This window comes from Oenanthe melanoleuca, chromosome 3 (assembly GCF_029582105.1).
Source record: "Oenanthe melanoleuca isolate GR-GAL-2019-014 chromosome 3, OMel1.0, whole genome shotgun sequence".
Taxonomy (NCBI): Eukaryota; Metazoa; Chordata; class Aves; order Passeriformes; family Muscicapidae; genus Oenanthe; species Oenanthe melanoleuca.
Window position 1 is genome coordinate 34,315,773 of NC_079336.1, and position 25,298 is coordinate 34,341,070.

Genomic DNA, 25,298 nt, shown 5'->3' on the forward strand with positions numbered 1-25,298 from the left:
ATTAATGCAATGTAATCTGGCAACACTGTGCTGCTGTTACTCTCCTCAATTTGGGGTGTTGTACAGTGCATTAGATCTGCAAGAGTGCCAAGAGCTTTTTGCTGGACAAGTACCAGAAGAACGATGCTGGACTGGGAGCTCATGGACTTTTCTCCTTAAATCACATCTCTAGAGAGTAACTTGGACTTAAAATAATCCAAAATTTAATCACAAAGCAAAAGATCCAATTTTACCAGCTACTTGCAGAATATTTTTTTGTTGACATAGAGTATGTAATCAGATCTAATAATACATCTGTTTATTGTTCCTTTTCCTCCTGTGCCTTTTCCTAATCCTTTATCCATTTATCTTTAACACAGTTCTAGTCACCGCTGTATTTCAGGAATGAAAACAGTTTTTGTTTCTTGTCTTTTTTCTTAAATCTATTTTGCATAAATCTATTTTGCACAAATCTATTTGCACCAGCTTTTGCAAACTCAGAAAGTTTTAAGTTCTGAAATTTCTGAGACAGCTTACAAATAGGCAAAGCCTCTACTGGTACAAAGTCATAAATAAATCTTTATCTCACCCTCCATTTATGGGGTTTCTGGCCCTCTTTAGTCTTCAAGTGTGAACAGTATTTTACATAAACATAAAATATATTTTAAAATTGTATTAAAATTGTCAAAGTTACTTCAAGCCTAAGGATGCCTCTGCATTTTCTACTCAACTGTTCCAAAGCTAAGCAAAATGCCATGAAAGCTCCTGAAAATAGCTGTTTAGGTTTTTTGCATGACAGCCAAAACATTTGAACAAAACTCTATGCATTCCCTCAGATAACACCATGGATGCAAAACGCTTGGCTTCTAAAGGAATAAGTCATACTAGTCACCTGTAGGTGAAATTTAAATTAGCCTTAATGAGCTTTGCAGAAAACTTTCTTCCATGATAGGAGAACGATTACAACTGAAAAGCTGGAGAAGGGCACAGTGTTGCAGATCTGTCATCACCCAAGATGTAACTGATCACGTAAGAACCGTTTGCGAGTAATTTCAGCCTGAAGTGAACCACAAATGCATCTGAAATTCTCAAAGACAGCCACATGAGAGGCTTACATCAGAGGCCTTAAAGCAAGTTAATAGATCCCTGAAAGCATAGAAATTGCCTTTATGAAAGTTTCATGTATACTGTCATTCTAAATAATGTTAGGGGGACATTAATCTTTTGTATTCTTAAACCCAGTAGTTGTTTGCTACATGGCACTGATAACTCCTTTTTTCTGATACTTCCTTTACACTGATAATTCCTTTTTTCTCATCTTTTTAAGAATATTGCAAAGCCATACCAATTGGACCATCTCATTCTATACTTTGATTCCCTGAAAGAGAGAAAGCTACTTCAAGGACAGTAAGTATGAACTACTTCAGCCTGTAATTAAAGAATTAACTTTGATAGCCCTTCAAGCATTAATTAGCAAAATATATTAATAGAGAAAAAGCCAACTTCTTCCCATGGATTTAAAAAATAAAATAAAATCAATCATGCATATATCTATAGCAAAGGATCTTTCATGGAAATTTTCATTTGGCATCAACATTAAACAAATATTCAACTACAAAGTTAAGCTCCTCTGATGCTTCAAATAATAGGCAAGTCTTATCCTCAAACCTGTTAAAGGAATTTCAATTGAAAAAAAAAATATTCCAGCAACAGCTTTTTATTTAAATGACCATACCAAAATAAATTTAGAAATCTGTACTATGAAAAGTATCCACTGAAAGGTTTTAGTTTTATCTCAGGGTACTTAATTCAATCAGTACTTGTTCATTTCATGTCATTTTCTTTTCAGTTTATTTTTTTTAAAAAAGTGTGGGAGAAAAAAAAAAAAATCACAGTAAGACTGATTTGATGCCGATAATGTGAAACACCAAAATGCACTATTAACAGTCAAACTTTTACAGAACAACAAATTACACAAAGTTATAGTTCAATGCCCTGGGTACCTGAGAGAATTTCAGTTATTCTTCAGAGACCCAAACTATAAACCTGGGGAACACAACACACCAGATCAGAGACCTTCTTCCACGCCCCACAGCTACATTATGCACTTATCTCAATACTCCTCTCTTCCACCATCAGCCACCTTTACTAAAACAGCTGTTTTGAAATAAAGAGAATAAATAAATAAATAAATAAATAAATAAAAGAGCAGCCATTTCCCTCAAGAACACCTAGGACTGCACTACATGGACACTAGCAAGTCATTACTTTTTCAAGAGCCTTAGAAGTACCAGGGGGGAAAAACAGCAATACCAGGCTTTTTATTTCAAAAGTATGTAACCTAATGTATGTCATTTAGAATAATATCATGTGTACCATTAGAAAGCTGTCTGGCTGAAGAGGCTCCTACCAGACACGACAGCTTGTGCAACCACTTCTGAGCTGACAGCATGGCACTTCTTGCATTATGCTCTCAATTTTTCAGTGAAGCAGAGGTGGAAAATATTCCATTATCTGCTTCTCTGTCCCTGAGACGCTACTTTGTTCTTTGCAGTAACTATCCTCACAGATTCAATTTATACACGCACCACATGTAAATATGCGTTCAGTAAGAGACAGCATTCACAGAAGTGACATTTCAAGAGGAATACTGACAACAAGGGCCTGAGAAAGGAAAGAAAGTTAATAAAGACAAATATGGCTGAAAAGAGCATTAGGCTTCAGAGGATCAATATGGAAGCTATCTCAGCTACAAAAATACTTCATCAAGCAGGTGTTACAGAAAAGTAGAGTCTCCTGTACTACTAAACATGATAGGAAACTGCATGATCTATTAGTGTAAGAGCTAGTGAAATTCTCTTTGTCATGTAAAATAGGAAGTCAAGAAATAAATAATTTCTTTTTGTGGCTAGGGTTCTGAAAAGTTTGCCACCAATAGTCCAGCCCAGTCTTTAAAACACAAATCCATATGTTTTACAGCTTGTTTTACAATTGGCTCAAAAAGTTCATTAGCAAGTTTACATAATTTAAATTAGCATAGCAATTTAGAAATGTTTTAGTCTTAAATATAACTAAGCCAGTTCTAAATCTTTCAGAAATTCAGATCAGCTGAAAATAAAGGTGACAGAAACAAAGACATCAATTCACAAAACTGTATCAAAACATGACGAAAATTTTATCAAATTTTAGAAGTATTTCCATGAGCTGGATAAAATTTACCATGTTTACTATTGCAAAATATAAAGCTATAGCAGGCGATGATGTTCTACAATAATTTTTTTAGATTCTCTTCAAGCTTTCTCTCATATTCAGATGATGTCATCTCAATACCTTGATTTATTTCAAAGACAAACAGCTCCCCCCAGAGCAGTCATCAGTCCTATTCCATAGATAAGTCATTCCTTAAAAAATGCAACTCCCACATTCAGCCAGTGACTGAACTTATATTCCTCCTAAAATCCTGTGATTCACCGATTCAGCGCTAAAAATTTGGCCCTGTTTATGAACAAAAACAAACAGCACTGAAATTGTTACAATAATTATACAATATGCTCCTTACCCCATCTAGAAGAGTGTTTGATAGATGTGTGCGAAGATCTTTACGAAATGGAAATTCCAGGTTGGATACATGAAAAATGGAATTGTCTCTGTCAATCATATAAACTTCATTCTTGCCATCAATCAGCATCATGTACCTGCAAAGGCAGTGTAAGATATTATAATTACAGATATATCTCCAAAATCTCTATTATTTTGTTTTATATTAAGTTTTAAAAACAATTAATCATGACAGATATCATTAAAAAAAAATTAAAAGGATTTTTTCACATTTTAAAGTTTAAACCTGTAAACCAACCAAAGGGATATCCCAGACCATATGATCTTGTTCTCTGCAATAAAAAATGGGAGAAAGAGGAGGAAGGAGGGGACATTTGCAGTTATGGTGTTTTTCTTCCCAAGTCACTGTTGTGCTTCATGAAGTTCAGCTTTCCTGGAAATGGCTAAATACCTGCCTGCCAACGGGTAAAAATTCCTTGGTTTTCCTTATATTTATTTCAACCACTGATCTTTCTCACTTTCACCCTTCTGATTCTCTCCCCTATCCTGCTACAGGATGTGTGGGCTTAGTTGCTACAGGAGTTAAACCAGGCCACACCTTAAATATTCCTTTCACATGGACAAACACTGCAAGGCTGCAATTCTTCAACTGAGTCCATGTAATAGACCTCTTAAAGCCCAAGGAGAATTTTCACAGGCATTCTGTATGGAAACAAAGTTTTTGTTATGCATAGCTCTCTGCATGTCATCTTCCTTCATAACTAGATGATCTGGATGGTCCCTTCCAATCCAAATCATTCTATGATCCTATGATTTCTATGATTCTGTATCTTCAGAGAGATGCTGAGAAACAGCATATGCTAACTTTGAAGACACAAAAAAATTTTGTCTCAGGACAGTGAATTACTTTCATGTAGACCCATCTGCCTGGGTCTCATGGTAATATACCTGTCTAACTTAGAATCTGAACAAGTTCTTTTCTTGAGAAAGAAATTAAACTGATCCAGATCTGCCTCATTTTGAAAGTAGTTTTTTTGAGATTTTTTTTAGCTGAATGGCTGAAAATTCCTCTACTCTCCCAATTTAATAAACTGTTGAAATAAAACTGAATGTGGTCCAAACAACAGAATTTATCAAAATTCTAACTGCTGCCAACATAAGATAGAAAAAATTTGGTCAAGGATGGACAGACAAACACAACTGTTCTATGAGCAGCTAATAACTGAAAATGTGCAAGAAGCAAGAGCTAGGCAAGGTTTTGGTGAAACTGAATTTATCAGTTAATGAAGGATTTGAGGTGGTTGGTGGTTGAGGTTTTTTGTTTGCTTGTTTCACTCAAAAAGTTCATGTGCTTCATGTCAGGTTTAAAGTTTTCTCCAGATGACACTACAAGCACTCATGGAGCAATCTTGAAGACTGCTGAACAGTACATTTTTGAATACTATTTCGATGCACCATGGCCATTTGTATTTTAAGAAGTTAATTAAGGTATTAGCAGATAAGCACTTACACCAGAATAGAGAACACGCCTCTGGGCAACACCACAAAGGCAAAGAATGAAGAGCGATGATTTCCCAAACACATTCACTAGAGACAGAACACAGGAACTTCACTGTCATGCATTGCACTGCCCACTGTGAACAGTACTTGCTATTACAGCTGTACATTTATTACTAATTACCTCTATTGTGTGAGGACCCAAAAGCTCCAATTAGTAACCAGGCCCCATTGTTTTAGATTCTGGGCAAGTACACAAGATGACATGGTCCTATATCAGATGGCTCAATCCAAATGTAAAACCAGACAAGTGAATAAAATGACAAAGGCAGAGCAGCAATAAGAGCAATAACAGAACTGCTCATTCACCTCTGAAAACTATTCATGGAAGTAGAGAATCATGTTTAAGCTACAAACAACATCTCTCAGAACTGTCAGTGCTATCACTACAAACCAAGAAATTCTGAGAAATAGAGGGTCACGGTGTCCATGCAGATTCATCTCACAAGCATATAAAATATCTAGTCATAAAAATGGTAAAATTAGAAGCTACTTTTCATTCACTTCTGATCCTGAGGCAAGGCCTGTTATTAATTCTAATTGGACATTATTATTAACACAATAATTCAGGAAATAGGATGAAAATTTCATTAGCAGAATGACAGTTCTTGGCATTAGACAAACAGGTCTCCAAATCACCTACCAGAGTATTAATAAGTTTAAAAATTGAACTTTAAAAAATGTCAACCATCACATAGATTTTTCTCTTCAGAAAACAATTAATTTTTGCATACCCAAATAAAAGCAACTGTATCAAAGGCTCATTTGCCTCCACATATATCCTGTATCATGCAGTCCACATCAGTTGGGCCCCAAACACAAGCTAGAAGAATTATTTTGTTAGACTTCCATTTTCAGTTGAGTTTGTTTCGGTGGTGGTGGTGGTGGTAGATTTTAGGTTTTTAGTCAGTCTTGAAGCTGACATGAGCTACACTGAAAATCCTAAGTTTAAAACAGAGCCTTCTCCGTTACGTGGATGATCAGCATTTTTCATCACTGAATCTCAAAGTTCATTTCAGGAAGATATTGCATAATACATAAAGTAAGGTAAATTACTTGGTACCCATCAATCTACACCCATCGAGATTAAGGAACAAGAACAGAACTGCATTTCCCAATCTCCAAATCCAACACTGTACCCACTGGAACATGTGGCCCCTGACCTCTTTTCCAAATTATAAGGACTCACAAAACTGGATTTGAAAATATTCCCCCAACACAGTACCTCATTACACAGTGTAGAGCTTGCCAAAACATATTTACCACAAAATTGATTGCCTATGTCCTCACAGAAGTTTTGCCTCCGACTTCAATTGTGTGAGATGTGCTTTATCTATGCTTAACTTCTTTCTCTCAGCCAAAATTACAGCAACATCTCAGCAGTAAACTTACATATGTTAATTTTGTGCTTTATAGGAGTTTTAATACCTTAAGTATAGCACAAAAATATAACACAGCTTCCTTGAACTTTAAGATCCTATCTTCTGAACTTGAGTTCAACACACAAGTAATTTTCTGAAAAAAAATCTACAAGTAGCAAATGGATTAGAAATATTGTTTCAAAGGAAGCTTAAAAATTCAGCTCCTCTAGAAGCTTTCTTTGCCCTGCAGTATTTCTTTAGACAGGCTATATCAAAGAAGATTATTTATTTCGACACAGGGCTGCCAACACTGCTTTTTAAATACGCCTGTGTCTGTATTATCACATTAAAGAATGCAAAATGTAAGAAATTCCACCATCAAGTCTTAAGCACAAAATACATAGCAGAGCTCTCCATTCCAAAGGGAGTTCATTACACAGCCTGGAATTCAGTCCTGTGCAAGTGCTGCCCTCCCACACAAATAAGCATTACCCAAATCTGAATAGCAATTAGCATCTCTAATATGCTCGCTGACGCAGAGGCAACAACGAAATCCTACTGCAGATATGATTTTCAATTTCTTAATTTCCTTTTATGATTGGCAACATTTCACAACCACGAGCGTGTCACCACTCTGTAGATGGATCACCTAAGATGAGGCCAAGTCACATGAGTGCTTTACTTTGGACTCAGCCACTCCCTCCTGGCAAGAAAGCATCAACTTCTGGCCAGATGCATCAAACACTGAGGAAAAGGCCAAGAGAATGAAAATTAATGACTGTCCTTTATCCACTGACAGTAGGAGATAATTTATCTGTGTCACTAAGCTGCTGCAGTTCCATGTCCTGACCCGAATCCAGACTGTACTGGATTTAGAGTAAGCTTAAATTAGAAGAGTTTGAAGCTGGCCTGTGGCACTTGGAGCAAAAGACCCTAAATCCCGATAAATGGGGAAGGCTCAGCTTGCTTTCTTCTATTAATTGCTGCTGGTAATGGTTGCTGCTTCAAAAGATGCCTCCTCAAAGATGACAAAGCCTGGATACAGGGACACTAACACAGGAACTTACAGGAAGACTTATAATACTATTTTCAACATGTAAACAAAAGGAAATAATGTCTTTTTAATCAGCACACTGACAGTTCTGTCACAAACCACCTTCTCCAAAGTTGCACGCATGTTGTCATTTGCATGCGTACACAGCACACCAGCCAGCAAGAAACATTGCTTGCTACATGCAGAAGCTGCTGTAGAATTATGTATTCAACAGTGCAAATTCCATATAGATTTTTAAAAAACGCACACACAGGCCTTTGGAAGTTAGTCTGCTCTGAGTATACCAACACTCTGTATTTCTCTCACTTATTTCTAGGTTAAAGTATGCCATCAACAATCTCCACAACATTTTAAACCAAAAATTCCCTTAGACTGTGACTGACAGTCATTTCCAATTAACAGCCTCCAGCTCCAATGTTTTTCATTCATGACCTTGCATTTTCTACTACTAAATATCCTTTCAGTTTTATTATTCTGCTCCTTAGTGAATTCAGTGGCTGATCTCCCTCATTTGTTTTTCAGAACATACTTGGATTCTGTTTCAAAATACTTAATGATAAAACAAAATTAATATTCAGGATCTCTACTAGTGCCTTTTTATGCATTTTCTTTCAAAACCATCCTATGCCTTTTTTTTTTTTTTTCAATCTGTTCTTTACCTATCTTAGAATTCTAACAATCTTCTTAGTCTCATAGTCTCTAATAAATAGAAATTTTGTCAAAGTCCAGAAGCAGGAGATACACCAGTCTGCCTAGGTCAAAACCACAATTTTTCCCTTATATGAGCACCTACCAAAATGGTTGAGTCCAGAGGAAATCCCATTCCTCATGTATACTGCAGACTATATTCCTCAATCACAGTAATTCTGAGTAATTCTATTAACTATTGCCCTTAGGGCAACCAAATCTGTCATTTAATAAAGAGAAAACCTGCATTTTTTATCTATTTTTACCTCTCATTACAATCATAATTATTTACATTTAAAGTAAAGCCTTAGCATGATTGATCCAAATTTAGCTTCTAAAATCAAGACCTTTTTTTTTCTCCTCAGTATTAAAATTACTAGGCTCTTATTTAGTACATAAATGTATCTTGTCTATCTCTTACTACACTCAAGCACCTAGATTTGTCACCTGTTAAAATGCTCCACCAATTCTCCACTCTCGTGAGAAGGCAGAATTCAGCTTCTGGTTAACTTCCACAATTTTAAGATGTCTTCAAGGGGTGAAATGACCAGTTCCCTGTGCTTCAAAACTGAGTTAAACTCTTATTATGGAGGTCAAGACACTCAGCTTGCTTAGATGTTCAAGTCTGCTCATCGTGACAACTCTTATCTGGCATCAGCAGCAGATTCAGCAATAACCCAGAAGTTTTCTTTAACAATCCTGTAGCAATTTTTTAAAAAAGCTGAACTCTGTAACAATTTTTTACCCTTCAGTTATCAGGAAAATAAAATGTTATTCCTCATATTTTATCTAGCATCTTTCCTAAACAAAATGAATGCTTTCCAATATTTATGTTACAGACAAGGAAGGTATCCTAGTTAATCTGCTACACCAATATCTAATTTCATGAGAAGTCAGAAGTCAGCCTCATGTTCTGAATCATAAGCTCAAGATACCACTGCTCTAAGTCAATGCTAGTACAGAAAAAAAATAACTTTCTTGTCTTATTGATCGCCTCATATATCACAATGGAAGGGCTATGCTTGATTTTGATACTCATAGGATCTTTTCAGGTGGAAAAGACCTTTAGGATAACTGAGTCCAAATGTAAACCTTACACTGCCATGTCCACCACTAAACCATGTCCTGAAGTATCACATCTACATACCTTCTAAATACCTCCAGGCATTGATGAATTGATCTTCACCAATCACCCTGCTTATTTGAGAAAAAATAATTTCATTTTCAACAGATTTGATTAAGTGGTTACTTCATTTTGATAATGAAGTAACCTTGTCAAGTCACCACTGTAAGTTAAGAGATACCACACACCTTATACAGCTTTTCAGTCTCCATTATTTTTACTACTCATTAGTCTCCTCCACAATTATCTCACTCAGCATCAAAATCTTTTTCTTATTCTTGCCTGCCACCACCCTCTTTTAAACTCTGAATGCAAATTTCCCTTTTCATTTGTTCCCCGTGACAATGCAAGGTCTAGAGGAATTATTTTGTGATTGTTATAGCCCTGAACCTCACCAAAAGTGAGGCAGTGGATCTGCAGATGACATTTACTACAGAAAATTACTACAGAAGTCTTCAATGTACCCAAAACTAAAGCAAAAAACACTGCAAGTTTTGATATCCAAAGGGTACCACAGCCAGGAGGAGAAGAGCACACTTCCCCATCTTATTAGGTTCCAAATTAACTGAGCTGAGAAAGCTCATACAGCAGCTACTTTTTAGGGGTCAGTGAGAGCACAGAACAGCAGCTGCAGCCAAACAAGAAAACAAACAAAACAAAACAAATCAGCAAATAAATAATTAGGTCAGATAATGAACAGGGCAACACAAAATACAGAAATAATGTCACATCATTATGGTACAACTTTATGGTATTCCATCACCTGGGATATAGTGTGCACCAGCATTAAAGAGAAGTCAGTTTCTGAATAAAGGAGACAACAGCAACATTTAAGGACCATGGAAAAATGTATAAGAAGTGTGAAACTACTATGATTTCTCCTAATAAAGTACTGGAGTTGCAACTGAGTTCGAACTTTAGCTTCTCCTGTTTTATAAATCAAAGATAAAGATGCTTTAATTAATTTAACAGATGGCAAATTCAAAACCAGTGTAAAACTACATTTTCTATCTGAAGTATTATTAGACTGTGAAACTGCTGGTAAAATGAAGAATTTAGTAAGGTTAAAAAAGACTATCCAGTTACAGTGTTTTTCTTGTCTGTCTTCCAGGGTTTTAATTACATTAAGAGTGCTGTGGGGGTTTTGTTTCTACATTATTTTTAGAAGGATGTTAAACCTTATGGGTTAAATTTAAAGTTTTATTGTAATCATTATTTGACTTTCAACAAAGGGTAAATTAAACTACAACTACTACATATTGAAATGCTCTTATAGTGCATTATGACCTGATTTGTCTGATGTAAAACAAAAGAATTGTTAACAAGCTAGAAAATATATTACCCAGTAACAACCTGTATACTAACAGATTAATTTAAATACTAGATTCTATTTGTTTCGCCTGAATTTTAATGATGCTAAGTGCATTTCTCAATTAGCAATAGGAACACTGTTGAAAAACAACTGCATGGTATAATGTTCTGATTATTTTTTTTTTAAAGCTGCAAGATTAATGGAACAAACTATATCTCGAGCTCAACAGAACTCCTGAATTGTTCCATAATTTTTGCTGCTGTTATCTTCATTATTTATTGCAGATAGATATTGTAGATAGATTTTCTTTGGCTCTATCCCTCTACATAAACCTTTGTCTGAAAATATCTTGGAGGTTTAGGGCAAAATTCATGCCTGAAGCAACAGGCTGAAAAAACATCTTTAAGAAAGAATAGCAAAATCATTTAGCATTAGATGACAACTAGTTACACTGCTTCTTTCCCCAAGCAAGGAAATCATACTGTCTCTCATGGAGGGCTGTAACAGAGCAGTCACAAAAAGAGTAACACAGCTTTGAAAAAGGAGATCCCCTTAACTTGGAACTGATTTATGCCAGGGCATATTCTGGGTCAACTCCACCTGCAACACTGGCACAAGCCACAGCAGGAACACAACTGCCATTTGTGCTCACAGAATAATCAGCTCCAAGAGAAAGGGATGCCCTAGATATCTGTATAGATCACAAACTGAATGTCATTCTTCCCTGAATGAACATAAGCCGTCACGCTTCATGGATGGGTCTGTAATCCCCCCCAGGAGAACCAGCAGCACAGAATGTACTGTTCCACTATTAAAAGTGGTCTGGGAGAAAGTAAAATAAATAAATAAGCCAGTAATCACTGATCCTGGTTGCCTGAAAATCAGATATACATGCAGGCACACCCTTTATCTAGATCTTATTAGAACATTTTAGGACTACAGTTGAATATTCTAAGATTAGTATTCATAGCACAAGCAACATAATAAGCACTTTAATGCATTAACTCTTTCTAAATAAACAAAAGAGCCTGCTTATAAAACAATCTGTCCAAACACTCAAATAGTTACTTATGAATAATCAGTTAGGTAGCATTTCTCAAAGAACCCAGAATTGTGTGTCAGAAGGCTTCAGAACTGTGAAGTATCAGGCCTGCTGCTCTACAGAATACACTTCCTGTATAGTATCTCACCAGCAGTGCTCCTTAAACACTTAAGGAAAGCACACAAAACCCTTCTTTCAGAGTCCTGACAGTGTTGCAAGCACATATAAATGAGAAACCACAATCTAAACAATGCGTTCTTTGGCCATTCCAGTCAATTTGGATTCAGATGAGGGATAATGTGCTCTGTCACACTTATTTATTCATTCCTCTACATTAACTCAATGACTGTAAAAGGAAGATTTCAGGAGATTAACAAGCAACAAAGTGATACAGATGTGCCTTAGTAATAAACACATAAGTACACCATCACCAGCCCCCTGCAAAAAAAACCAAACACAAAACCAGACTTATTTTTATACCCATATATTAGTCCAACAGTTTATGACATTCTATGCTGCCTCATTTGACTTACAGTCTCCCAGTCAAGAGAGACCTCTCCTGGTTCAAAATGAATAGCTAAACAAAATTAATGAGTTATCTGGTAATACCCTCAAGTCTGGCTATCAAAACCTGACAGCTCCTTTTCTGCTGTCAAAGTCTGCTAGCCAGAGCCTAGACATGTTATCATTGCCTGTACAGTAAGGAAACAGGGAAAAGGACAACATGGCAACAGGTGGAGATAATGAGGCCACCTTGGCCTTCCTTGCCCTGTGCTACAATAGCTTTACTTAGAGACAAGGGACATGCTAAACAAACCAAAGTGCCCTTAATCCAAACTCAATCTATCAAAGTTTTATTTTACACTCAAAAATGAAAGCTCAAGTAAGCAAACAATATTTATGGGTTCCAATGCTGTGGAAAACAGGCAAGTATTAGTCTTATAATCCTAAATGTACTGGCCAACACAACTATACAGAACAATTATTAAGAGGCAGAGTGAGCAACAATTCACAGCTCCTGAACCTCCAACTCTGTAGTGTCAAAACACATCATCCTGCCTCCCCATCCCATCTCCTCTTCCTCTCCTACCTAAATGCACAAAATAAAACCACGGATTCAGTATTTTGCTTTTCAGAAAATTAAGAGAAATACTGTATAGAGTGCTTAACATCTATGAATTGCTCCCTCCAGCAATCATTAGAAAGGCACTTTATACATATTAATCCTGAATCATTTAAGTGATTTTTATATACTTTTTGCAGAAGCTTCCGACATTATGTTATCATTACACAATTCAAAGTGAAACTGCAGGTTCCTAACAACTACTAGTACTGTTGTTTATAAAATCAATTTATTTAGAGCTTTTAATCTTGACTGGTAGTAAAAGCTTTACTGTAACATTTTAGTAACTTTCACAACTTGAATTCCAGACAAAATATATACTATCTCCACTGAGATATATTATTCAAAGTAAAGTCAGTGAAATAAATTCCACATGGATTGCAGCCTCATTCTCATACAAGAGTCTTCCATCTAGAGAGGCAGATACTAGTACAGAACTAGTTTAAAATGGGTGAGCTTGTTTACCCATAAAGAATAGTTAAAATAATTATGAAGAAAGGCCACAAGGGACAATGGCACATAAACAAAAACTGCATTATTCCCCCCATGACCTTAAAAACTTATCATAAAAACACAGTGTGGAGATTGGATGAGTGGATTAAGAACAGTCACTTTAAAGTAAGGTTTTTGGTTCCAAATCTCTTCTTTAAGTGTCATCCCATTCTGACAATTTCATGCAAATAACAGAAAAACCCTTATAACTACTTCTTTTAGACATTCAATGAAAATAATACAAATATCTGAAGAATGGCTGTCCTATACACAAAAATGATGCAGAATTACAAGTTGAGGCTTTGCCCATTGCTGATAGTTACAGAAGTACAATTGAATCAAGCACATTTAACTTGCAAACAAATAACTTCAGTTAAGCCCAGCTGTTCACAAAACCTTTCACTCCTAAAAAAGAAATCCATTTGGTCCTGAAAAGTCTATTCAGCATATGCTCAACCCTGGAATACTTCTATCCTTTAAAATTTCCCACCACTGAAACATGCCACAGCCACACAGAAATGGATACACAACACTACCAACTAATGGTGCAAAACTGGTTAATATTTAAGCCTACTTCTTAAGATAAGTGGGGAGAGGGAGAAGGAAAAGGAAAGGAAGGTGTTTAAAAGCAGCCAGATGATTCTTGTGTGGGTTCTTTACCCTATGCTATGATTAGGAGGCCAACATTCCTTCCTTACTCCAAGACCACAAATATGTACTAACCCTAAACAGGACTCAGTGACAAGACACTCAAAACACAATTTAGAATAATACGCTTTTTCAGTAGCTATCTGGGTAAGAAGGCAAGATGCCCAGGGAGAGAGTATTCACACCTTGAGAAACACTCTTTTAGTCATAAATGCTTTGTTGTGATTAACAGACCTTAATTTTCCTGCTAACACCATTTCTGAAGATCTTAACACCCTACATTTTTGTACCCTTCCTCTAAATTAGAGAAGAATGCACTATCAACTGTGCAAACCTCTACTTCAAGAACTTTCCACTACTGGGCAGAAAATTTCACATCCATGAGAATCTGGTCATGTAAGTTGTACAATCTGAAAATTAATCTATGGCTTCTTTCTCATTCCCAGTAGTCTCCTTCAAGTTCAACTCCACATTAATATCTTTGCTCCCAGGAGAAAAGCTTTCCATTGCAAACCCAGGACACTCAAGATCTGCTTTCACGACAATCTGGTCTCTTGTTCTTAATAATGAGTTCTCAAGAGTATAGATTTGGGATTTAATTGGATTAGTACTACTCTCCAATCTTCTCTGGACTCCTTCATTCTCATTATTATCTCAACTTCTTCTCCTCTCTCTCAGGGATAATAGTTTTTCCATGAACCCATTTAAGTATCTTTTCTTTAAGCCTTAACAGACAGACAACCATTTTGCATCCCTGCCACCTAATTTTGGGCTAGTACTTTTTACCTCCTAATTTCTAAAACAAATAAACATCTGTTTCTCAGTTTTCTCCTTTTAAAAAAAAAAAAAAAAAAAAAAAAAAAAAAAAAAAAAAAAGAGCTGTTCTTTAGTAGTGATGATTTTTTCACAATTTACTCTAGACCAAATGACTTTTGGATAACTTTTCATATTAGGAATTTGCAATTTCTCAGTTATGCATGGAAGCTTCATCTCATCATGTAAAGGATCAAAGAGTAGGGAAAGAAAAATTATCGAGCCATGGAAATCAGAGAGAAACTTCAACCTCATTTTCATGACATTTAAAGAAAAGTTACCTTAAAATATACTGAATAGATTTCCTTCAAGTAAGGGTCAAAAATATGTTTCTGAAAAGGCTGCAATTCCCAATAATTTTAAATTTCTTTAAAAAAAAAAAAGAAATATTCTACAATTTCTACAAAAAGCTTCAATTTCTAAAAAAACCTAGGAAGCTATCACAAGTTTGATAATATAGTAAACTGAATCAAAAGAATTATATTCAATATAAACCAATACTCTGTATATATAGATATATTGATTGATATATTCAAGATAAATCAAACTTATTTAATAAACAATCCAAAAAATGACCATCAGTTTTATCATACAATTAAGCATACATTTACTATTTTTATTTTCTATTAGGATAACAACAAAAAGTTAATTACTCAGGCAAACAGGCCCTTCTTTTAATGTAAATGTAATTTGCTAACCATGAAAGAAAAAAAACAACTTCACAGATGTACCTAACTATTTTGTTAAAGACATGTTAGACAATTAGCAGCAATTCTCAAAGAGGTGTTTTATTTTGCATCTACTTATTCACAGGTAGATATCTGCAAGCCATCAAATTTCCATGAATACTTTTCAAATTTAATAGCCTTTGGCAAGAACTACCTGTTCCGCATTTTTTTAAATAGCTGCCTCAACATAATTGAACAGCCGTAGTATTATCATCGTATTTATTATTTTTCACTAAAACTGCATGGGTACAGATGTGAAAAATAAAAAAAAAGTACTCATAGAAATGTAGGAAAATAACTTATTCCCCTTAATAGGTTCCATTTAGTGCAGGTCACATTTTACCATTGTACAACCTAGTCCTGTTTGATTGTATCGATTTGAATAATTCCACAACCATTTTTAAGCTTTTTATTATTCTTAGTGGTAGCAGTCTCTTCTTCAGAACTGGTGTCTCATTACTTTAACCTGCCTGAACATTCAGCTCCACTCATTAGAACAAGCATCTGCTACAAACAGTATTAATGAGATCCATTTGAAGGGATACAACAAGCCATTACCCACCTGGGCTAATCATTTTACAGTACAAAGCTGATAATGCAGAGTCATCCAACAATGCTTGGATGTTACAATTACCTTACTCAGACACTAACTATTATTTCAGGAACACCTCACTGCAAAATTGGATACATATTTACAAATGTATCTACCTTGTAGCTACTGTTAACACACAACATATATTTCATCTCAACAAAGCCAAAGGGCATAATTTTACTAGTAGGAAATCTGCCCTTTGGCTTATGCAAAGATTAGCACTAAAATTATTTATAAGACACCAGTAGTTTGACTGCTGTTCCAATAAATATAGAGAATTTACACCAAACCAGTCAGAATAGCTGCAGAACTCAGTGACTTTTATTTAAATAATAATAATTTATAGCGGTATGATTTTAGAGGTGGTTTTCTCCAAAACAGTATGAGTTTGCATACAGTATTTACATACAACCAAGTAGCTGGTACAAAGGAAATATTTGACCAAAGTGTGCCAATGCTAAATGTGCTTCACATATCTTTTGATTTAAACTAAGAGACAAATACATCTTTATATTTTGGCATTTACAAACAGGAGGGGAGAAGTATTTGTTCACACTGCATTTTTCCTTTCAGGACAAAAATGCTCCAGAAGGAATGCTGGAGCAGAACCTAGAGGTGAGCCCTGCTGATACTTATGCATCAAGGGCCCTGGAAACCAGAGACAGAACAAGCAAGACCACAGTGAAGGCACAAACTCTTCAAATCACAACAGACTAGGCTAAGCAAGGCTAAGTCAAAAGATTTTGAACTCCGAGCCCTAAGAGAATGGAGGAGGATGTGTTTTGACCAAACCAGACTCAGAACTCACACACTTACAAAAATATGTAAGACACTACTCCAGTAAATCTCCCCAAAATATTCCATAGAATCACTATTAAATAAATCACTAAATAATTTAGCTAATCAATTTCACATTATTAGTCAATATTATATGAGAAATAATGCTCCTTGATTTAAGAAAATACTTTCTCTTTTTCTAAAATTATGGGTAGAAAAATACAATGCTAAGAAACCAAGAAAACATGCACAGTACTATCACTGGAAAAAAAACCCTAACAATGGGGAAAGAAAAGAAAGAAAAATTAAGATAAATCAACTCAAAAGAAACACTACCACAACAAAACCAAAACCAACAGAACTCTTAAAACTGAGGATGAGAGGTTCAGCTCCAATCAGAATCTAGGATTAGCAAATGCTTTTGAAGAAAAGTAGAAGTCCTTAGTGAAGTTACTGACATGCTTATCAGTTAAGAGAATGCATAAAAAAATGCTTCAGTCATGAAACTTAGGAAAAACTACTGCTGCAGAAATAAAATACAGGTATTTAACAAATAGTGAAATTTAAGGGTTTGGCTAAGTTGAGCAAAGGCTCAAACTAAACTAAACTAAACTAAACTAAAAGTGTTTTACTTCAGTGAGAAAGTATAACAAAGTTATTAGTTATGCATCTGCTCTTCTTTAAATCCAATAGGGTCAACAAAAAAGCAGTGCTTTTTAAGCAGAGAGAGAACAAAGAAACAAAAAAAAGCATGCAAGCCTAATAATATTCTAATAGGCAAGGTCTAGACTGCTGCATCTAAACCACTTTTAACAGAATAGCTTCAGAGATATTTGATGACAGAGATTCCATCTCCAGATAATGTAAGCAGAGGATCCATAAATGGGTCTCTACTAACTGATGTCTTAATATTAAATTCAAGAAGGTCACGCCTGTCAACACAAGCATTCAGAATAACTAATGAAAATCTGCTTAATTGCATATGGAGTCTGGATCACTGGAGAACAACTAAATAATTAGAAGCATGTCCAATGTAAAAATGATCGTAATTTTTCATTGTTGATTAGGATACATATCATGCAAAGTGTCTAAACGTCCAAATAATAGCTCAGGTTTTCACCTTTAATCTCTCTTTCATATTACTTAAAGTGAGTTTCATTAACACAGGATCTCTGTAGCTCCATTTTCTTCTCTGAATATCAGTCTCAGACCTATCAATCTGTGTATCTCCATAATGTATTACTAGTTATTATGTTTTGAAAAAACTGTAAAGAGCTTTTTAGTTCCTTCAGTTTTATTCTTCATGCATCCTGTTTTCCCACCATTTTAAAGCTAAAAACAAAGTCTATCCTAAAAAGGATAGACTGTTCAAAATACTGAAAATTTTACAAGAAATTACATGTATGCATTTTGTGAATGAAATTAAAGCAGTCTTCCAGGTCCCCTACTATGTTCTGTATAATAGCTTTAGTACTCAGAATGTGGGCATCCCATCCACACATTTGAGTAAGAAAATGAGAATATAACATAAGACATCAATTTTCCAAATTAATAACATAGGATATGACAAAGACTCTCCAGGTCAGTTTAAGCTGGCTGACTGCATTTGTTCAGGGTCAGCAGCTTTGGAATGCCCTATGCCCTGTACTGCTCTGAGAATATGCCTCAACCTCCCAATATCCCATTGCTGTAACCTCCCACCCTGAGAACTCCTGCAACTGCACTATCCAAGCGCTTGTACATACAGTCAGTGTTAGTAGACCAATTACTCCCATACATTTCTTAATGCTTGGATGCCATACTGACTGCAAGCTTACTTGGACTTTTCATAACATGCTCAGCCCAAGCTAATAAACCTTGAAGCACAAACTACACAGAAGAGACACTTGAACAGTCTGGGGGTTTTTTTATACATGACAGCTTAGTTCTGGCTGAATTGTGCTGAATCCTGACTGACTCCATGTGGAACCACTTGGTAATTCTCATAAGGCCTCCAATTCCCCATATTCTCCAGGATTTTCATTATCTAGGACACTTTATTATTAAATATAACAAACCCAGCAAAATAAAGAACTCAGGAAAAACTTTAGAATATGTCCAATCAGTCCAATTAGGCTGTAGTTTGTTATTAAACAAAAGGCACCCCTGCAATGAATGTAAGAGAACCTTAGCAAACTCTCACTGATACATAAGACCTTGGTAGCACATTGTTGCCGACAGATAGGCAAGGGTTATGGAGAAGAATAAGGGTACCTGCCTTTAACAGTCAGCGTGCAAAACAGCTGCTAGAAAGAAACTTGGCCACAAACTTCAGCAAATGTTGGAACCAAGACAGAATAAAAATTAATTTCTGGAGCCAGTTTTGTTCCTGTGCTTTGTTCTTACAAGCAAATTCACTTTCCTGAGAAAATACAAACTGTCTACCGAATTTACTGTTTTGCTTTTTCACTTAAAATCAACTTACCGGGTGCCGTCTGCTTTCCAGCTAACTTTGTATGGCTTCTGCTCCAAAAATTTAATATTTTGCTTGTCCATGGAAACAGGCTGTGCTCCAGGGAATCCAGTCCTAATAAAAAGAACCATGTTTATTAATGGTTCTGCAATAAACGGTCACACAAGTAAATAAAATTTTTACATCAGACTCAGGCTTGTTGAAAGGTTAGCTCTGAGTTAGAACTTCTTCTCCAATAAAGCATTTTGCAATAGAAGCCAAAAGCCTGTCTCATAAGAATAAGGTTATTTGCTTACAACAAACACTAAATTCTGTGGAACTTCAAAGTTTTAACTTCGCAGAAAGAGATATTTAAATTAAAAATAACGGGCACGATAAGCACAAACAAGTTAGGAATAGTGTGAATCACTAACTTTGGAATGGAAAAGTTAAGAATCATAGACATTAAAACAAACATTTTCATTAGCACTGGACACAAATCCAAGTTTGCTATAAAAATGAGTATTATAACCTCTATACTGAAGTGTAATAGCAGCGGTATAAATAAATCTACTGCTTGAGAAAAAACTAAATTTTATACATTAGGCTATATCTGGAATTTGAACAGCAACATTTTGTTATCTCAATGGAAAAGTAATTCTAGATTTTGTTCTTAACATCAAAAACTGATCATGCCATTTCATAGTACAGTGCAAGACTTTCACTGCCAAGTGTGTTTGAGGCTTTTTTTATACACAATCCATCGAAAAATGGTCGCTCTTTTTCATTTTTACAATGAGCAGTTTCATTCTGCAAAATATAACACTTATTTCTTAGACAGTATAAATAAGTTCTAAATAGTCCCATACCCTTCCCATCCACAGAACTGCTGACATTTTTGCTGAATTCCTCCTAATTTTGGCTGCGTTGTCACCTGGGTCACACATTTAACTGTTATTCCTTCCAAGAAAATTGCACCCTAAATAAAATAAAATAAAAGTTAAAAATTTAGTATTAAAGCCTTCATAAAATCAAATCAGGGTATGTCAATACAAGATTAAGATTGTTTTTACAACCCTCTAGAGCAATATTAACTTAAACATTCCTGAAGGATTTACCACCAAATGCCAAAATAATTAGCTGAGCTTTGCCAGGAAACTCACAGGTGAGCCATATTATAAACCCAAGGAACTGAAATGAGTTATTTGTGAGGAAAAAATATAATTAAAAAGAAAGAAAAAGCAATAGGAATAAAGTAAAAGGAAGAGATAGCTAGTACTTAGATGCTTACACAACTTAGCTAATACTCTCAAGAAAAATGATCTAGGACAAGCTTAACAGAAGAGAAAATATAAATAGCAGATTTGTAACAAAATATTTGCATAAATATATTTGTATAATTTATTCTCAATCTAAACCAGGTTATTAAAGTGGAGCTGCTATTCTGAATACCCCAGAAAAGCCTATGTAGAGATCAAAAACATCAATCTGGAAAGAAAACTCTAAAATAACTTGTACATTCTAGAAAAAGTTTGATGCCAAGAGGAACAAAAACAAATCTTGCATAACAGAACACATGAAAGCCATCAGGTCTCTAAAACTACAAAACTAAAGATTTCTATGGAGATCTCAAATCAATCACATTTAATTCAACAGAATCTCAAATAAATTTTCAATGCATACAAAGGAGATCAAACCATGACTATTCACCTGTTGAATCCTGCATGTGAAGATATACGTATCTTATATCTGCTCTCTTAAGCACTTTAAACTAGCTTTAACAAATCCAGCTGCATACTACTGATGAAAGGAATAGTATTTTTCTCCTCTGCATTTCCACACACTGTGGTACTCTTCTGTTCTATGCTTGAGCAAGTCTAGAAACTAATTTGGCAAAAATAACACCATAAATTGGCAATCTCCTTCCAAAACAGCATCCTAAACTAGCTCACTACAGGATAATTCAGTACTAGTGCCAGTGCAAGGGAAGCAAAAAGGGAAAGCAGGGAAAAGCAGGACCACCGTTTTCAGCGCAGCCTGCAGTTAGCTAATATTGACTCAGTCACATCACCAAATCAAATTCTGAGAACAGAACATCCTAAAGAAATATACTGGTTCATAACCTTACCTACCTTGAGCTCCACAGACTGTGTGTCACTCACCCCATACAATTTATATGGGCACCAGCCAGGGCAATAGCATGCAGGGGAGTGGGCGAGAGAGGCAGACAGATACTGGTGCCTGGCCACCACATTGTCTGAATTCTGGTAAGTGTGAAGAGCACCAGGAAACAAAGGAAGATGGCTCTGCCCTGTTTCTGTGAATAATGGCAGAGTGGAATGGCAGCACGACTGCTGAGACTGAAGTAACCGGCAGGGAACAGGAAAGATTTTCCAGAAAAGAAGAAGTAATAAAAACAAAATTTGTACTTGAAAGTTTTTCTGGCAGATTATTTGCTTCAAGTATAATCACTAGCTAAAGCACAGCAATATGAAAACAATGTGAGTCACTCAGGCATTCGTGCTTGGCTAACTTAGCACTCCAGGTTTCATGAGGACATTCCTTGGATAAGGTGTTAAAACTGAGCCAGACCTGTGCAGTTTTTACCCTACTGTTCAGCTACCAATGCCTTAGGAAACAGGACACTGGAAACCATAGTGCAGGGACTCCAGAGACTTAGATCATCAGGAGCACATCAACTCCTCAGCACCGATACTAAACCAAGAGTTATAAGCCCTAAAGGATTCAAGGAAACCACATGCACTTAGTATCTACATTGCACAACTCACACCATCTGTACTAATCAACCTTGCCCCACTTGCCATGAATTTCTCCACCCATCACTTCAGCTGGAGGAGAAGTGCAATGTGGATCACCCTGTGTTGGTTCATATCCTAAACACCATCTGGAGGAGTGGGTGAGTGGGAACAGCCCCAAACACACCCCTTCCCGACCCTAGCAGCTATCACCAGGCCTGGGTGAGAGATGTCTTCAGCTACTCAGACTTGACTGTGCGCCAGTATGCTCAGAGACTGCCTCCCAGAAGACAAGAAACATTCCAAAACATGTCAGGAAGAGACATTTTCTAAAATGAAGGAAGTGAGAGACAGGGAGTTACACTCATCAGCTTAGATTTAATACCTAGAAACACAGGATCAAATCACAGTAACTGCCTCTTGGCATGTACAAGCAGAAAAGAAAATCATACTGACTGTCTCTCAGTAGCAAAGGTGTTCCACTAAACATTTGGTTTTCATAATGAAACAAGTTTCACAGAACTGGCATTGCATGCATTTGCCTTGGTTTGTCTTTTGTTAGCTTATCTTGTCCTCACAGAGGAACTCAGAAGACATATGCTAGATGTAACTTCCATAAAACAGAAAAGTAACCTGTTTCAAAACCAGGTTCAGAGGAGTTAACGTTTCACTAACAAAGTGGAAAGATCTGCTGAGCCTGGTTTAGGCATAAGATAACTAATTAATTTCCACTAAAGTTCCTATTAGCACTCTTATTTTTGTGATATCTCTGATTTTAGTAACAGGGATGTAGACTGGGATGGTAGTTTAAGATTCAGTGTTATCCTTAATTTTAAAAATGGGCTGGAAGTAACACTGTGAAATTCAGCATAAACAGAGTTCTACACTAAATAATGAATAAGAAATTATACAAACACACACTGGTAGATAATTAGAGAAAAAAGACATGGAAGCAGCAAGAGACCAAAAGCTGCATTAGGATTGTTCTGCCTTGTGAAAGGCAATTATGTTGAGATATATAAACAGAAGTATTAGCCTTAAGACATGTGAAATTAATTTCTCCCTATTAAGCCTTACTAGGATGGCCTCCACTAGAGGCTTGCATTCAATTACAGGCACCACAAAATCAGGAAAACATGAATCAACATGACAGAATACAAAGAATAACAAGAAAGGTCAGTAGTACAAAAAACATGGACTATAAGGAAAAAGTGAACTAATAAGCATTTAACATGGAAAAGGAAATTATACTCTTATTCAAGCACATAAAATGCCAAATCAAAAAACAGCATTTTTCCCTTCAAGATGCCCACAGGCAGAACAGTAAGTACAAGGGTTAAACTTTGCAAAAGAGAGTTTGTTAGGCAGAAAAACCCCAAGTCACTAATATTTAGAATCAATGTACTGTGGTAGTTGACTAATAAATACTATCCTCATTATGTCAAATCAGTTTAATTGCTTCCTTCTGTCTCACAGATGACCACAAGACACCTGCATTCAAAATCATGAAAAAAATCATTAAAAGCCACCATCTCTTCCAGATTAAGATGTCACCATTCATTTCAGAAGCACTGCATCTCACATCCCAAAAAAAGCAGCTTACACAGGACTAGAAGAGACAACATTCCTTAACAAACAGTAAAAGGTCCCATTTGACCCATAAAAGGTTTGTAGGCTCTGGCTTAGAATTACAACTTTTTGTCTGATATGCAAAATGAAGTATTTTTTCCCTGAACTGAGATTCTAAGTGTCAATTAATAACATTGTTTTGATGCTACAATCGTACTGCATGCACTGACAAAGTCAAAACTTGTTTGGATTTCCTGTGTGGCACCTCAGCCTGCAACAAGCAGATTTCCTGGTACCTGCCAACTTCCTTCAGGTGATGACAAAGCAAACTGTAATGGCTTTATGTTCTAATGATTCTTACACTTCCTGCAGTGTAAGAAAGAAAGGCTGTCAAGACTTTTTGACATCAATATATTGAAGTTTTAATGAAAAATGTTGCAGTAAAGTTTCTCACATCAGAGTTTCTGAAATGGACAGCATACTAACTTCATTTCACAGCCTAGCTAGCAGTGGCTTCTGACTATTCATTATCCTAGCAAGATGCCTGGGAGCTGCAGGCTCTCCTCCTCTACTACTAAACTTTTCTTCTGTCTCCACAAAGATTTGGGTCAAAATGAGAAAAATTCAGGACAATGCTATCACTACAGCTACCTCTAGTTTTACACTGCCTATCCCCAGGCTTTTAGGAAAGAGATTAATTACAAAGGTGGAAACATCTGCTGCAGGAAACCAACATAATACCGAAAATGTAGCCCTTTAGACAGTAAAATGAGAATATCTGAGCAAGAGGTATTTACCTGATACTCACTCCCCCTGTAGACCGCACATTTACAAGGAATCACAAATAGACTGTAAGAAGCAGTCCCATCTGCCAGCCAAGAACCATGGCAAAGAATTCTGCCCGCTCCTCCTCTTCGTGTCAAAGAATGTTCCTTCAGAGCTGCAAAACTGAATTATACGAATATGCATATTAACTAGATGATTCTTTCACAAATTATCTAATTCATAATTAATTTTTTGTTATTAATATGCTTATTCGTATAATTTAGCCTCCAGCTTTCAACAAAACTATGGTGGCAGACAAGAAAAAGCCCAGGAAACCAGTATCATTCCTGCTAAATAGACCAGCTGAGTTTTATACTTGATGAAAATAGGATGTCATTGCAACTCATTGTAACACCTCAGTTCCTAACGCATCAGAAGACACATCAAAAAAACTTTAGGGTTCTAGTCCCCCAAAAAATATTTAGATATCAATGTTTTACTGCAAGGCTAATGGAGGAAGTGGCCATAGCCCCTGAATATACTTCTACTCTGTTCTTACAGTGTAGTAATTTTTTTATCCCAGATGAGGGATAATTTGAAAGTTTTTCAAAGTCAATCTTGCTTCTTTAGACTGGATTTTGTATTCCTGTCAGGCTAGTATTTTCCATATTTCACCTGTAAATCTTGCTGACCAGCTGCAGTAACAACAAAATACATTTTTAAAGCCTATTTCAATATAAGGATTTTCAAGTGTTTGCAAACAAACACACCTCAGCACACAAGTAAAACAATTCAGTATTATGAAAAAAAAATCTATTTTTGCACTCAGCAATAGTCTAGCCTACTTTATTTGCAAATACAAAAGCAAGTCAGAAATTTGAAGAGAACTGAGTCATTAGTCTTCAGATGATACAAATACATTCTTTGTATT

At 35.9% G+C, this 25,298-nt stretch overlaps 1 protein-coding gene across 1 annotated transcript in view; it reads right to left on the reverse strand.

Annotated features, from left to right (window-relative positions):
* The window catches only part of RNGTT (RNA guanylyltransferase and 5'-phosphatase), a 167,373-nt gene that overhangs the window by 121,277 nt on the left and 20,798 nt on the right, over positions 1–25,298 (reverse strand). Inside the window, exons 7-9 of the mRNA XM_056486456.1 lie at positions 20,147–20,256; positions 19,311–19,412; positions 3,539–3,674 (exon numbers count right to left, since the gene is read on the reverse strand). Of these exons, the coding sequence (XP_056342431.1) occupies positions 3,539–3,674; positions 19,311–19,412; positions 20,147–20,256 (348 nt within the window). The remainder of the gene's footprint in view (positions 1–3,538; positions 3,675–19,310; positions 19,413–20,146; positions 20,257–25,298) is intronic.